At 42.7% G+C, this 15485-nt stretch overlaps 1 protein-coding gene across 1 annotated transcript; it reads right to left on the bottom strand.

The window, feature by feature from the left end:
* Positions 1–6525: 6525 nt before the first annotated feature.
* On the bottom strand, positions 6526–13576 carry csrnp2 (cysteine-serine-rich nuclear protein 2). The gene is made up of 5 exons (XM_080469948.1): positions 13457–13576; positions 10366–10538; positions 9987–10249; positions 8217–8537; positions 6526–7676 (listed from the first exon to the last, which is right to left on the bottom strand). Exons 2-5 carry the CDS (start codon positions 10523–10525, stop codon positions 6723–6725), a joined length of 1698 nt encoding a protein of 565 aa, XP_080326074.1. The 5' UTR covers positions 10526–10538; positions 13457–13576; the 3' UTR covers positions 6526–6722.
* Between the last annotated feature and the right edge of the window lie 1909 nt (positions 13577–15485).

Here is a 15485-nt window from a genome sequence, read left to right as displayed (position 1 = left end):
GCGCTGGAGCAGCGCTTTCAGACGGGGAGGCTGGAGCGAGGTGGTGTGGCACTTTTCCATTTCACATACGTCACTCCTAACGCCCGGCTGCTCGCCATGCCTCCGTCCAGTCACAACACTTGAATGAAGACTCTGATGGAGCTGCTGATTTTACGCCTCTGTCAGCACACTCTGGGACGAGTGTGTGAGTGCATTTTCCCCGATTATGATGTTTTTATAATGTCTTCTTGAAATCCTTCCACAGGGTCAAGATGGGCTCCGTCGCTAGCTCTGAAGCTATCGGGGAGAGCCGACGTCTTCCGGCCATTGGAGAAGCAAAACAATAGGGAGCCAGAGACAGGAAAGGTTGCACAGACGATAGCCTGTTCTAAAAGCTGTGGACCTCTGCCATGATTGTTCCAGAGGTTTCAAAGGCAATTTGTTTTTAGTGTGTTTGTGGTTGCCCTGCTCCCAGTCGGAGTGTGGCACTCATGCATCGGTTAGCCCGGAAACAAAGGAACTCCACTGTTTTTGCGTTGCGCTTCCATTATGTTGGCAAAAGACACACATTCAAAACAGAATAGTCAAACACACTTTGTTACACACAAGGACAGAATGAAATATAACAATGAAATACTATTAATAGAAATATGGAGGTATTAAAATATCTCATGTTTTTCTTTTGGAGGGTTTTGGCTGCTCCACCACAGTGGATCATCTGCCTCCATCTCACTCGATTCCCTGTCTCCTCCACGATTACACCAACCATCTCCATGTCCAAGTGTCCAAACCTTTTACGTTTGGTTTGTTAGTTTTGTTACGAAAAGAACAAACTTAGCTGTCACCCATTTACTATGCTGTCCACCCGGGACACTCCCAATGCACGTCTCATCTTATTCAGCTCAGCCTGTTGTCTTTTAGACAGTGCCACTGTCTCCAAACCAAACACTGCAATAGGTCTCGCTACGTTCTTGTACACCTCCCCGTTCACTTTTGCTGCTGTGTTTCTGTCACTCATCAGCCCTGACTCTTCAAGCTGCCTCCATCTCCAGCCTTCTCCATCTTTTGTGCACTGTGAATTTGTTTGGATGGTTTACCTCAAGTACTTGAGCTTATCCACCCTCACTACTTCTACTCCTCTGTGTCTCTTCAGGCCCTTTTTTCACTTGTGATCTATGTCAAAATCAAACATCCTGGTACTGACTGCCCTCCTGGCAGTCTTCTATAATCATGGCCATTACTATTACAAACAAAAAGTGTCTCTGGTTGATCCCAGATTTAACTCTACACCCACCTCACTGCTGTGATTCACGTCGTGCACCACCCCGACATACTTTTTTCTGCCACTCCTGATTCCACAAACAGTCTCACAATTCCTCTATTGGCAGCCAGTAGGTATGGATATACCGCGTTACAAAGGGTATGCGGCACTCAGAGAGACGGATTATACAGTCTGATGGTCTCAGGCAGGAATGACTTCCTGTGGTGCTCAGTGGTGACAAAGCTGCTGTCGTTGAGGCTGTAAGCCATTCTCCAGTCTACAACCCTTCATTTAATTATTTACTTTTTGTGTCAAAGACAGTAAATAATGTCACGGATTGGAACCGCAACAAGTTGAACATTTGACCCCAAGAGACCTGCGAGACTGAAGGACGACCTGGTTTAGCAGCTGAGCTACAGAACTGAAGCCCCAATAACAAACTTGCTGGTAATGAAAGCTAATAACTGGAAATGATCTTCTTTTTTTTCTTTTTTTTACCCATTTTGTTTGTTTGTTTTTCCTGTTCTAACACACAAGATTCAAGTCAACAAATGAACGAGGCACTGGAGAAGCCTGATAATGATCCCATCACTTGGATGAGGTGTGTTAGAAAAGGGAAGCATGCATGCAGGGTGCAAATCCCTGAGAAACACTGCTATAAAGTAACTTTCCTGTCGTGTAACTATTTCCGGCTCCATCACAAAGTGTTGGGTTTGTCATGGAGTCAATGTCTGGGAAATCAAGGTTACTTTTCTTTTTAAATTGCTCACATTGAAAGAGTATTGTCCAGTACATTTTTGTGAGCGGTGGTGCAAACAATCTCAGCGGTCTTTTGATACTTGTGTAACAATGTCTTCAGCTCCTGGAAGATAGCGGCAGTGTTTGACAGAGCCACTCAATCACTGAGAGACTTATTTGCACCAGACTTATCGGTATCTGGTTTGCTCAGCTTCTGGGAGGAAACTGAATGCCAGAGCCGTGACACAGCATCCTGCATCTCACAGCTAAGACCTCTAAAGACGTGAGGGCCACTATGGGGGCCCACTGAGGAGACATCCATCCATCTTCTATTAAACGTACAGTCTGGTGTGATGCCGCTGACCCCAGCTAATGACGGTCGAAAAGTGGACAAACTGGAGAGGAAGTACAACACAAAGAGAAACAGGCAAACCCCACAGAGAAATACCTCTAAATCAGTTGCAACAAGCAGTTAAGTATAAAGTTAGTGTGAGAAAATGTACAAGTTTGTGGAAAGGCAAGAATGAAAATATCATTTCTTCATAGACATTTCTTGATTTACAAAAATGTACAGTAGAGAGATAAAGAAACCAAACCGAATGTGATTTATGAGCCGCTACATTAATATCTCCAGTTGTTCACATGCAGAACGTCAGATGCTTTTAACAGCTGCAGTGAACAGACACGGCGCTGAGTGTGTGCTGCCATCTAGTGGTCACAGTGGGCACCGACATGAGTTTGACGAAAACAAAGGTTTTCCCATTTTTATGTTTCCCATTCCCATTTTTAACTCTTTTCTGTTCCAATTTTTTTTTTAAATACTAGAACTTAAAAAATGAACATCAAATTGTCTTATAAATCTGTATTTTAAGTTACATTTTAAATGATTACTATTAACCACCAAATTATATTTGACATATGCTCTTGTCCTTAGTGGCTCATTTTTATGTTTTTTCAAATGATACATTTTCATAAAATCAGTTATGTTGACCTCTTAAGTGATTTCTATGTTGTTCCTTCAAATAATAATTTTTATATAATGTGCTATTATTCAGCGATTTAATTATTAGATTCTCAAAAATGCACATTAACATAAAAACAGTGATTTGTTTCCTCACAGGAGAACGTTACTTTGCTTCCACGTGCCATGGTAAGGTGAACCCTGGTTGTATAAAAGCACCATCCAGATAATCAGTTGGAAGTGTGCGATGTTGTTGATGATAGAATGTAAAATCAAATGTCAAATGTTTTCAGTCTGAAAACAGGAATCTTGAACATACCAGGTTTTCCTGTACAGTTGCATCTTTTTCCTTGTCTGCTGATTTGTTCCTGTTCCGATGAGAACTGTTGGCTTTCCCCCTTCCTGTGCCCTCCTTTTCCTGTAACCTATGACCTCTAACATGGGCAGCCTGTGCCCAACTACTGCCACCAAGTGTCCAAATAATGCCACAAAAGAAAATCTAAATAAATGTCATAACTTGCCAACAATAAGTATAAACGTCTGTATTGGACCAAGCTCCCTTTGCTCCCCCAGACGCCCTCCCAACCAGCCAATCCTGCAGTAGGATAAACCTGAGGGTCAGGAGGCATCGCTTGTCCCAGCATGATATGATTATTTCATTAAAATACTTTTTTAAAATTTATTTATAACTGAATATATTGGTAGAGTAAGGGAGAATAATTAAAATGATGAAATAAGCTACACTCAAATGAAAACGATATTTATTGGTCACAAATACTAGAGTAATAGAAATCTAGATTTTTATTTGTGACATTTTTTTTTTCTGTGTAGATATTTTTACAGTTTGAAGACTGAAAATGTATTTTAATGTCGCAACATGAAAGATAATTTATGTACACATCCATCTTATCTGCTTTATCCTGTACGGTGTCCGAGGGCACTGGATTCAATCCCAACTAGGCAGAGTACACACTGGTTATATATGTATCTCGTAATAGTCTCTCATGATAAGTTCTGACGTGTTGAAGTGTATTTGAAGTTACATAAAGCAGAAGTGTCATGCGTCATTATGATCATACAAATTCTAAAAATGCAACATAAGCAACACATTTTTTTCCCCCCCTCATGTGGGATTGCTAATAGCTTGTGTTTGGAAAATATCAAATTGAATGTGTAGATAGCCTATGAATCCTGAATGCTGTTAATTATAACTGATAATATCTAATGTGAACAGCAAAAGGAAATCTGGCATTCAACCAAAAATTACTTGACGTGAAGCAAAGCATGTCGGAAACCACTGATAGTTCCTATTTCAATCTATAAAAACAACACGCACAAAAAGATCTTTTTTGGAATGAGTGTTTTATTGTCTTTAATTTTGTATAAAAACCTTTTTTTGTCCACTTGAGGCAACAGTTAGCATGAGTGTAGTTCTCACAGCTTTTAGATGACGTCTAAACTTATTCTTCTCAACAGTCTCTCACACACACACACACACACACACACACACACACACACACACACACACACACACACACACACACACACACACACACACACACACACACACACACACACACACACACACACACAAACAGAGTGTACTGGAGTTAATTTGGCGCAGTGGTCCCAAACCTAAGTCTATTAGTAGAAAGCCGAGGACAAAAGCTCAACAATAGGCAGCTTGTAATCATCACCACTTCAACGATGGTACTACTGTCAAGGCAATTCACCCAAACACAAAGAGCCACGATAAATCTGCAGCCTCACGGTAACTACAAGAGGCCGCTTTGTTAAAATCTGATGGGTGAACACATCACTTCATGAGGTTTGAAACCACTGCTTTGGTGCAACTCTTAAGCAGGTTTTACATTAAGACGATTAAAAAAAAAAAAAAAAAAAAAACTAAACAAAAGGCAAAGAAATACATCAGACAACTCATACACAGCAGCACATCCTGTGCTAGGCGGGCTGTTACGGTGAAAGCAACCGCTGTCAGTTTCGGCAACAAAACAAAGGACTGATTTTGTGTAAAGGAGAGTCGGCACACTTACGCATATCAGTATTAATCAGACATAGCGTTAAAAAGACATTTAGAGACGAGAAATGTTATACGATTGCATTAACATAGTCAGTCACAGAACACCTCAGTCCATGAGTCACCACGGTAATGATTTGCAGTGCAGTAGCTATTGCGTTCCTACGAGAGGCTCTCCGAGAAGTCCGACTCTTACGTCAGTCGCCGAGAAACATCTCTTTGAAACCATTTCTCATGATGGCAGGGAGACAAACCTGTAAATTGTAAATCTGTAACATCAGCACCTTTCAGGAATAAAATATGTATCCTCGCTAATACCACCCCCCCCCCCCCCCCCCCTCTCTCTAATACAGTACATACTCAGGTGCTTTAACACCTTTCTCTCACATACAGATCACACACACACAGGTTAAAAGTGAACAAACAAACAAATAAAAAGACAAATTCATGTTGTTATCGATCTGATCCATAAATTACTAACATCACATAGTTTAGTATAACTACTTCCACCTGCTCCGGCGGCAGTTTTGACTCTTTTGAATGCGATTCTTCTTCATAGGTAATTTGACAAGAGTCATCACTGTCTTACAGAGCAACATATATTTAAAAAAAAGAAAAAAAAGAAAATAGATACTAGGAAGATCTATTGTGGCATTTTCTTCACAACATGACAACATGACTGGCTACATGGCATGACAGTGTAGCAGTAAGATGGAAATACTGTTTGCTTTCATTCAAAAGAAGCAAGAACAGACTGAAACGGACTTCAAAAACCAACAGCATCTAGTCCACAAGAGACACATCACTCAAAGGAATATCATAGGCATCGCAACTACAGATTAACTTGTTTTTTTGTTGTTTTTTTTAAACGTTAGTATTTTTTTTGTTTTGTTCATTTTGACAATTTGAACTGCATTCATACAAGCAGTCCAAAATGAGCCACGGCAACAAAACTCAGGCCGGTGCTAAGCTGCTGCTGTGTGTTGGTTCACCTTCATGCTTCCATACAGCAACACCTGCCCCCCCCCCCCCCCCCCCCCCCCCCAGTTCACAATGTGCATACAGATGCAATAAGCAGCAACCGCAGCTCTGTCTTACACATTGCGAATGCATATACAGTACACAAAAAAAACAAGTATTTCCAGGATTATTAGGTCTATTTTCAGCAGAGGATACTACCAGACGCCCTCATTTGGCTTGACGACAGCGCAGGTTCGCTGTAATAGAAAGTGAGCTGGTTAAGTATCCACATACGCCAGCTTGTCGCGCACTGCAAAACTATGTGTGTAGAGTTAATAGCTTTATACAACACCAAACAAAAGGCTTATGTCAGCATTCATACTGTTGTTGTTTTGTTTTTGTCAGCTTGTTGTGTTGGAAATGTAGCACTACTTGCTGTTCTCGTTATCAGCTCCTACATACAAGAATTTTTTTTTTTTAATGTTTCTGTTTTAAGGCCGTATTCATTCCCCACCCTCCCTCCACCCACCCCACCCCACCCAACAGAGTAATTAATGTACAATGTTGCCTTTTAACTGCATCCATGTTACTTCCGGGGAGTGATCCATACGTGCTTTCAGCATCTCTTCTCCCTTTGTGTGTTCAAGCTCAGTCTGCAATGACAAGTCATTTTAAGAAACTGCAACCTGTAGTCACTCTTGATAGTATCAGTAATACATGTAAAATGTGTAATTTACTCATCTTAGATGAAGCTATTGTGCAAAATATCTGCAGAGAAGCCCGTATTAAACCTCAGGAGGCAGTGGACTTAATTCTTTTCCCGAGCAGGGCTCCTCACAGCGCTGTGCTTCCAGGATGTTTGGCTGAGGATTGGAGGGCCCCTCCTCCACCACTGCTGCCACACATTCCTCTGAGCACAGAATCACATCGGTCAAAGACTTGCCCAAACTCTGCCTGCGGGCCGGGTTTTCATGCTTATCGTCATTGGGCTCTTCTCCTCCTTCTTGCTTCCTCGCCACAGGCTCCTCTCTCACTGCATCCTGTTCTCTCACCGAGCGCTCCTCCTGCTCGCCGTCCTCGGCTCTGGGCAGCGTCTCAAACGCTCCGGGTTCTATGGAGCTCAGCTGATAGTAGAGCAGAGAGGTGGAGTCTTTGAGGAGGTCCGAGGGGCTCTCCTCCTGGTTATCAGTGATGCACAGGACTGTGGCTCCTGTGGGAAAAGGCCCCTGCAGGAGGACCTGCTCCACACCCGGAACCTGCTCGCCCCCCAAGGCACTGGGTAGGAGACAGAGAGGCTGCTCTGCGAGGCCCCCGTCGCCCAGCTCCTGCTGCACCGCCTCTCCATCCGCCTCCTCCCTCTCCCTCCTCTCCTGCTCCTCGGCGCTCTGCAGGTGCAACACGGCGGTCTCGTTCTCCTGCTCCAGTATATCCTGCTCCGCCAGGAGGTCCTGAACCTCCACCACCGAATGCACCTCGGTCTCCTCCAGCTCGGAGTCCAGGCCGGCCACGGACGAAAGGTCGGGGGAGGTGGGACAAGTTGAGGAGGGCGAAGACAAGGGGTCAGCGTCCACATACTGGTCCCCGTTTCCCTGGATGAGCATCCTTCTTTTTTCCAAGTCCAACTTCATGATGGTGTGCAGGTAGTGAGTTCTGACACGTAGAGGATTGAACTCAATGCGTCCGGCTACATTAGCACAGCCGTCCCTGGAGCAGCCACACGGGAAAGACATTCGATCTACCTGTAGGACAAAACAGGGAAACGGAATTTATATTTTCATCATAAATAAGAGTAAACACCTTGAAATGACCCTTTATTTGCAGCACAAACCAGTCAAATTAAGACTGACACTAGCTGCAGGTGAATAGACCATAAGCATCGGATTAAATGATAATCATATTAAAATTGCATATGCAAACACATCTAGCTGCTAAAATTCTCAATGCTTATAAAATGTACTTTTGGATCGGAGGTGGCTTTGAGGAAAAATGGAAATAAATGCTCCTGTTCAATACGACAGACAACGCTACTCTTACACATTTTAAAAGACTCATATTCTGACCAAGGAGAACTTTTCTTTGGTGCTGACAGAGGAATGATTTATCATCACCTAGACTAATAACATCCTTGAAACAAGTCAGTCAGTGTTACATTTGTTAGTGTCTGAAAACCCTCCTCTGAGGAGGAAAACCAATATGTTCAACAGAGGAGGCAGCTTTGGATCCTGAGCTGGAGCCAACTGCACAGCAGCTCGCCGCACTAAACCCCAGCCAACTCCTACCTGGCACTTTATACCAGCCTGGCTGCAGCCGCAGTGGCGGGGGTCACAGTACAAACGGCAATCGCAGCCGCATTCCTCCCGAGAGAGGCGGATGGATCTGAGCTCGGCTTTCTCGCGCGCATCTATGCGGGCGATGCCCGAGGCCCGCAGGAGGGCGCGGCGGCGCTTTGTGGGCAGCGGCTGAAGGAAGAAGCAGTCGTCGACCTCCACGCCGTCGACGTCGAGGTCCTCGTCCGACACGTCCTCCAGAGTCAGCAGGTCTGCCTGAGCGCACTCGACCGTCCCGTTCCTGGTCAGCTGCAGATGACAGTCAGTGTGGATCTGTGAGAGGTGGACAATAATAGACTATTTCGCTGTTTGTAAGCTCAAGAGGTTGTTAAGTATCTTTGGAATGGATACTTCATAGACAGCTTAAATTAAAGCACTCTCATATTTGTTTACTAACGTAAGGTGTAAAATAGGTATAACATTAACAAGTAAAGATGAGGATAATCTTTGTTTTTCAGCATGGCTCTTTGTACTCAGATACAGGGACAAAAACACTGTCATGTAGATATAATGATGGAAAATAAAGCATTTTGTGGCTGTAAATGACACGCTTTACAGTCAGTCGTGGTCTGCACAGGCTTTTCTTTTTCTAGTCTGGTCTTGTGGTTCCCAGGCTGTGTGCTGACCCCCTTCAGAGGGTCACACGATAAATCTGAAGTGCATGATTAATAGGGTGCAACAAACAAAAACAAAGCCCAACTCGGCAACTATTTACTTATCTTTCAGGCTTTTATCTCATCAGTGTAACACTATTTGTTATACCGGAAAGTTTTACCTTCTTTCCCTTAAATCATTTTACAATACTGCAATCAATCAGCTCATGCTTTAGTATAATAAGGAAGATTTGGTTGTTCTTCTTTTTGTTTTTCTTGGGTATTTGCTGGTATTGCTTAGAGTTGTACAATATTGAGATTTTATTGCGACACTAAAAACCCGTTTCATTCAAATAATATCTATAAATGGCAATAAGACCATATTCTTTTTTCTTGCGATTCCACATATTTTGCAGCTAAGATAGTTCCTGCTGAAAAAGATTTATAAAGAAAAATGTTTACGCAGTCAGCGTGATGACGATTCTCATCCTGAAGCTTGTTCTGCTGTGATGACAGATTGCGTGTTTATCTAAAATCAACATAAATATAGCATCACTTCAGGATGGATTTCAAAATCCAGCGCTGCTCTGCAGAGATAGGACGTTTGGTTGTATATCTTTCCCCCGATGATACTTTCACACTGAGGTGCACATATGTTTCAAAGTCTGAAAATCTGCCAAGCAAATCACTGTTACTCCTTGTTTTGTTTTCATTGTATTCTGCTGCTTTCTCTCCCAAAAATGCTGCTTATTATCTGAACTTCATCCCTTCTTGTTAAAATGTCTTTGATATGGATACTGTTCCACTGAATCTCATGACAATTCAAACCTGCTACATAGGACATGCTGATTATTTACACCAATACCAATACAGGTTGTTAAATCAGACCTTATGAGAACGCATGTCCTGAAAGTAGAAAAGAGTCTTGTTTTTGTTAAAGGGAAAAGAAATGATCCTAACGGATGGAACCACTGTTGTAAGGTTTTTATATGAAATGTTATTATTGACACGTGTCACCCACGTCTTTGACTTGTGTGAGCAAATCACATTTTAAAGACATCGCGTGCATCTCACTATGAAAACGATAACCTGATTCAATCACAAGATAAAAAAAACCGTCTGTGTTCACCTTCATCTTCCGGGCGTTCAGCTTCTCCTGGCGCAGGTGCTGCCGTAAAGTGTGCCGGTGGCTGGTCTCCTGCTCGCGTGCAAACTCGCCCAGCGTGTAGTGTCTGATGGAGGAGTGGTGACGGGCCATGCCCAGGGAGCTGCCCCCTTGGCTGGGCACGCTGGTGAAGCCCTGCCGCCGGGGGAAGTAATAGACCGTCACCACGTCAAAACGCACCCGTTTCCCCCCCAGTGACGGCTTGTGCTGTCTGAGGATGGAGGTGGCTGATGCGGGGAGAAGAGAAAGCTTAGCGATGTGGGATTACGCACCGGAGACTATTTGTGCTGACTGTTTAGTTTTCGTGAAACGGTCCTAATGAGCGTTGCCTGATGTTTCTTACGGGTAAAGGCGGAGCTGGTGGGCGGGTTGAGGCTGTCACAGCTGTCAGCGCTGTCACTGCTGGAGATGTCATCGTCAGAGTCTTTAGGTGTGGAGAATGGAGAGCTGTTGTCCACCTCTTCATATCTTCGTTTGAGACTAAGGGACGCACCTGCCTCCATGGAAACCTGGTGTCTGCGGGCACAGTGAGCACACGCAGGAACGAGTGAACAACGTGGGAAGGAGTGATTGCTTGACAAGAATTGTATTTTATTTTTATTCATGCAAAGATACAAAAGAAAATGAAGTGTGGTAAAGCACCTTTCTTAGTGGGCTGCAACCACTCTCAAAATATTGCAAAAATGCTGTTTTAAGTTCTTGGGAGAATTGAGGTCAATTTTCTGCAGTTTGTTTGAAGAATTCAAGCAAATAATGGAAGCTGCTGGATGAGCACCCCAACCTGGAAGAAGACGAGGGTGAAGACTCGTCTCACACACTTCAAGAAACAATCACAAGACTAGTTTGTAGTAAAATGTAGCGCAAGTTGTTTGTACATATTTTTAGGAATTCCTACATGTTGATAGGGGCTTTACAATTCTTTTCATGCATTTAACTATTAAATCAATTGCATAGATAGATAGATAGATAGATAGATAGATAGATAGATAGATAGATAGATAGATAGATAATTGATTTAATGTATTGTACATGCACAAGGTAAGTTATTACCAATCCTGGTAAAAGGCCAGGGTAACACATACAATCCTAGTCAGGGACACAAGACTTTTCCTCTATTCACATAGTGAAATTGATAAGTTTCAATCTCAAAATTAGACCCCAGGACTCCATCCGCCAGGGAACATTACCCCCCCAGGCCACCCTGAAGTTCCGCCTCTGACTCCAGAGACAACAGGGTGTAGCTGTTATTCCAGAGAACTGGATATGTTGAGCCAAATTATTTCCGTGTGAGGTCACTTCTCACGACTGACACGGAAAACAAATCTAACAAAAAGAAGAGTGACATCTGTTCCCCATCTCCTTTCATCTGTATTCCAGCTCCATCATTTCGTCTCTGTGCGCCACAACATCTCACACGAAATGCTACTTTGAAACGATCAAGTCAGGGAGTGTAGCCATGGCAACTAGACAAGCACGGTTTATATGAACAGCCTTGAAGCAAATGATCTCTGTGGCACCACAATGTTTCCCCACCACCACCAATTCTGCTGTAAACAGTGCGAAGGGGGAGGAATCGATATGACTGAATGTGAAAGATGGAACAGATCAATCATTCTGCAGGAGAGGTCAAGCAAGGTGAAGAAAGGCAGCTGGAGATACAACCTAAAGCCCTAGTGGATCCGCATCGCTCAAACATTTGCATTTTCAGAATATAGTCTTCATACATTTATTTAAAAGATGCATTAATAGTGTCAACATTTACTGTGGTATGAACTAGATCTTGATAGAGGTAACTAAGTCTGTACTGTATAGAAGACTGGGGTTCTGAAGGGTCTCCAGACAAGACGTATGAATACAATCTTTGTTGGGGGAAAAACAACATTTCATCATCTGACAATACACAATTGAAACTTTATTCAAAGCTCCAAAAACTATATTAATGAAGCTATAAAACTCCAGGTGCACACCCCAAAAGAATTAGAATAAAGTGGAAAAGGTCAACATAATGAAACTTCTGTGATTAGTCGATCATCTTTCTGTTGTGACAATGATCAATAGTAATTGATCTTATGCAGCCGAAAAGCCTGTTTCGTTCCCTTTTTGATTGGGACAAATTTGGAAGGTTTTATGCATTTGTAGGACGAGCAGCAACGAAGCAGAATTTGTGGTTTAGCATTGGCAGAGGAAAGTTTTGGCAAACCCACATACTCAGCTCCGTTGCTCATCCCACAAATGCACGATTCCTCCACCGGGGGCACTATTGGAAATGGAATAGATTCCTAACTTTTTGTGCAATGTTTAGATGTATTACCCTTACTGCAACATTTCAAGTCAGTTTTGTAGTATCCGTCATCATTCAAGCTTATGTCATAAAGATATAATACAGTATCTCAAAATGTTGGAATATTTCACAATATAAGATGTTTCGATTTTTAACTCGAGCAAAGTTCTTACATTTTTAATCCCTCGGTTGCTTCAGTTAGCATGCTTTCATAGGAGAAACGCATGACAAATGAATTACCTTTTCAATGATTATTCTATATTATTCAGATGTACCCCCCCACAGTGACAGTAATTACCACCATTGAGTATCATCATAAATAAGCCGTCATCCATCAAGGTTCAGAAAATCTCAAAGAAAATAAACTCCCCACGCAACATTTTTTGTTATATTACAGTTCAGTTCGTCCTTCAACTAAATAAAGATATGATGGCGAGATGATGTCATGCAGAGACAGATCCTGAAGCTGCTCTATGAATAACTAAACAACTGCAGTCATGGTGACTTCACTGGGGACTTTTTCTATGCATGTGTTAAAGCATAATTATTACAACTAATTAGCTGGTGCTAGGGAAAATGCTGTACTCGTCTGTGACTGTGGTGTCAAAGTACAAAATAAAGAAAGGAATACAGTGTTGATCACTGCGCATGAGATTCTCACCTATTCTTGACACTTGAGGATCCTGATAGTGCCTGCTGATGGAGGCTGTGTGGAGATGCTGATGTGGTTGTAACAGCGCAGGGCTCCAATGCAGGCATTTTTTTGGAGAGGATTTTTTGAGGGGTAACATATTCATGGTCATTGTACAAGTCGGACTACTACCCTCTGGAGACTATATCTGGATAGTTTTGTTGCAGTCTTCCATGAGGTCTGCATGATGCATTCATTCAGTTTTACTGTCATACTGGGGCAACTGTGTGAGGACAGGATGGACATCATCAGCCTGACTTGCAAAAGCTCCACAACCCTGTGTGTAGTAGGCAAGCCCTCCCCATTTTTGTTTTTTACACACACACACACACACACACACACACACACACACACACACACACACACACACACACACACACACACACACACACACACACACACACACACACACACACACACAATGGCAAACCGCCCAGTGAATGAAACACTAAACCCTCTTACCTGGGGCAGAAACAGAGACCCTTATTCCAACCACCCGGTAGGTCGTTTCTCTTTCCAGCCCGGGCTGCACATCAATCTTTGCACGCCCAATCAGACGCTTTTTTTTTCTTTTTTCTTTTTCTTTTGGTGAGGAGGGGGGGTACCAAAGCCTGATAATCCTGCACTGAGTATCCCAGACTGCAAACCGTGGGGCAATGGCTTGACCCAAGAAATGATCTGACTACACGCTTACTTGATTGTCAATTTGCAACACTTGACGTCTGGGCTGAATTTAGGCTACTTTGGGCTCCATGTTCATTGTCCTGCACAGTGAGAGATCAGAGAGAAACCCGGGGCTGCCTCATTACACCGGCGGGTTTCATTTAAATGTTGCATGCCTGGTCTATTTAAAGGACGGACGGGAGGAAGAGGGGCGTCATAGCAGCGATTTATCCCCAAACATTGTCGGTGCAGCATGGATAATGTAAATAGCTGGATGTCTTATCTTCTGGATGTGAGCCTTGAAATGCTTGTAATGAAGAAATCCGCTGACATCTGTGTTCGTTTATCCTTCTTTCTTTTTTTTCTCGCCGGGGCGGGTTCAGTCGGTTGGGCTCGCGCTTGTCTCTCTTCTCGCTGTGTTAAAAACGCGGACCGGCCTCTTTCGGTTCGGTGTCGGAACGTTGCAGGGTTTCTACCGAGAAGACGCCTTTTTTCTTGCCCCCTCTCGTCCCGGCCCCGTTTGTTACAATGTAACAATGGAGGAAGAAATTCTTCGCCGATGCCGTATTTATACCCCAAAGTGACGTCACCGACATGCACCGCGCCGAGGCATGCTGGGAAATGAAGTATTTTCCCCCCTTCTTTTTTGGGGGGGCTTCTTTGTTCATTTTGTGCAGGAACAGATGTGAAAATGTAGCATGGAGCCCACTGGCTTCATGAGGCTTACAGCTTATAAGTATTTCACCATCGTGTCACCTCAAATCTACAGTTTCAATAGCAAGACAATCGACTTTAGTCTATCTTTACTGTGAGCTTCTGATTCTATGCCATGATGTTTTTCCAAGCACTGTCACCTCACAGTGAGATGGCCATGAGTTCAAATCAAGAATCGGGCTTTCTGTGTGGAGTTTGAATATTTGCCCTGTGCACACATAGTTTTACTCCCACAGTCACAAAACATGTATTTGAGGTTAATCAGCAATCATAGTTAGGTGTGAATGTGTGTGTGGTTGTCTCTCTGTAACCTGGCTTAATGGGTGTATTCTTTTCTATTTACATTATCCTGTCATCATCTTTCAATTTTAGCTGTGTATCATTTTCTTTATTGTAAGTTTATTTTAATCTCACACTTTCACTTTTAATACAGTTTCATACACACTGACATTTATAGGTCTGTATGTTTAAGAAACACTCTAACCCGCCCTTGGATCGATTTTAGTTTTCCTATTAAGCATTTTCTTTTTTAACAGCTTTTACAGGATTACTTTAACCAACAGTTTCAGGGGTGTTTTGGTTTGTCTGGTCAAATTGTATTTTATTACTGTGGATATTTGCATGTCTTTTGAGTGTATGCATGTGAACACTGAACAAAAATATAAATGCAACACTTTTGTTTCTGCTCCCATTTTTCATGAGCTGAACTGAAGCTTTAAGACTTTTTATATGTATGCAAAAAGCCTATTTCTCTCAAATATTGTTGACAGATTTGTCTAAATCTGTGTTAGTGAGCACTTCTCCTTTGCCGAGATAATCCATCCCACCTCAGAGGTGTGGCATATCAAGATGCTGATTAGACATCAAACCACAAGTTAGGAATATTGTTTTGTTTATTCATTTATAAAACAAAATCTTAAGAAAACAGACAGCAGCCATCAGTGGCTATGTGGGTAAGTACTTTAATAATGAGATGGGGGGGAGATGGCTTCCTAAAACATCAAGCTAAAAATTTCATGTACAAAGGACTGAACTTAAAACTAATCATGTCTTTCCACATGCAGCTCTGGTGTGCACAACAACCCCATTACACTTGTTAGCATTTTAAAGTGGT

This window comes from Lipophrys pholis (assembly GCF_963383615.2).
Source record: "Lipophrys pholis genome assembly, chromosome: 8".
In the NCBI taxonomy this organism is placed as follows: Eukaryota; Metazoa; Chordata; class Actinopteri; order Blenniiformes; family Blenniidae; genus Lipophrys; species Lipophrys pholis.
The sequence above is the reverse complement of the archived record's forward strand: the minus strand, read 5'-3'. Positions and strand labels throughout refer to the sequence as shown.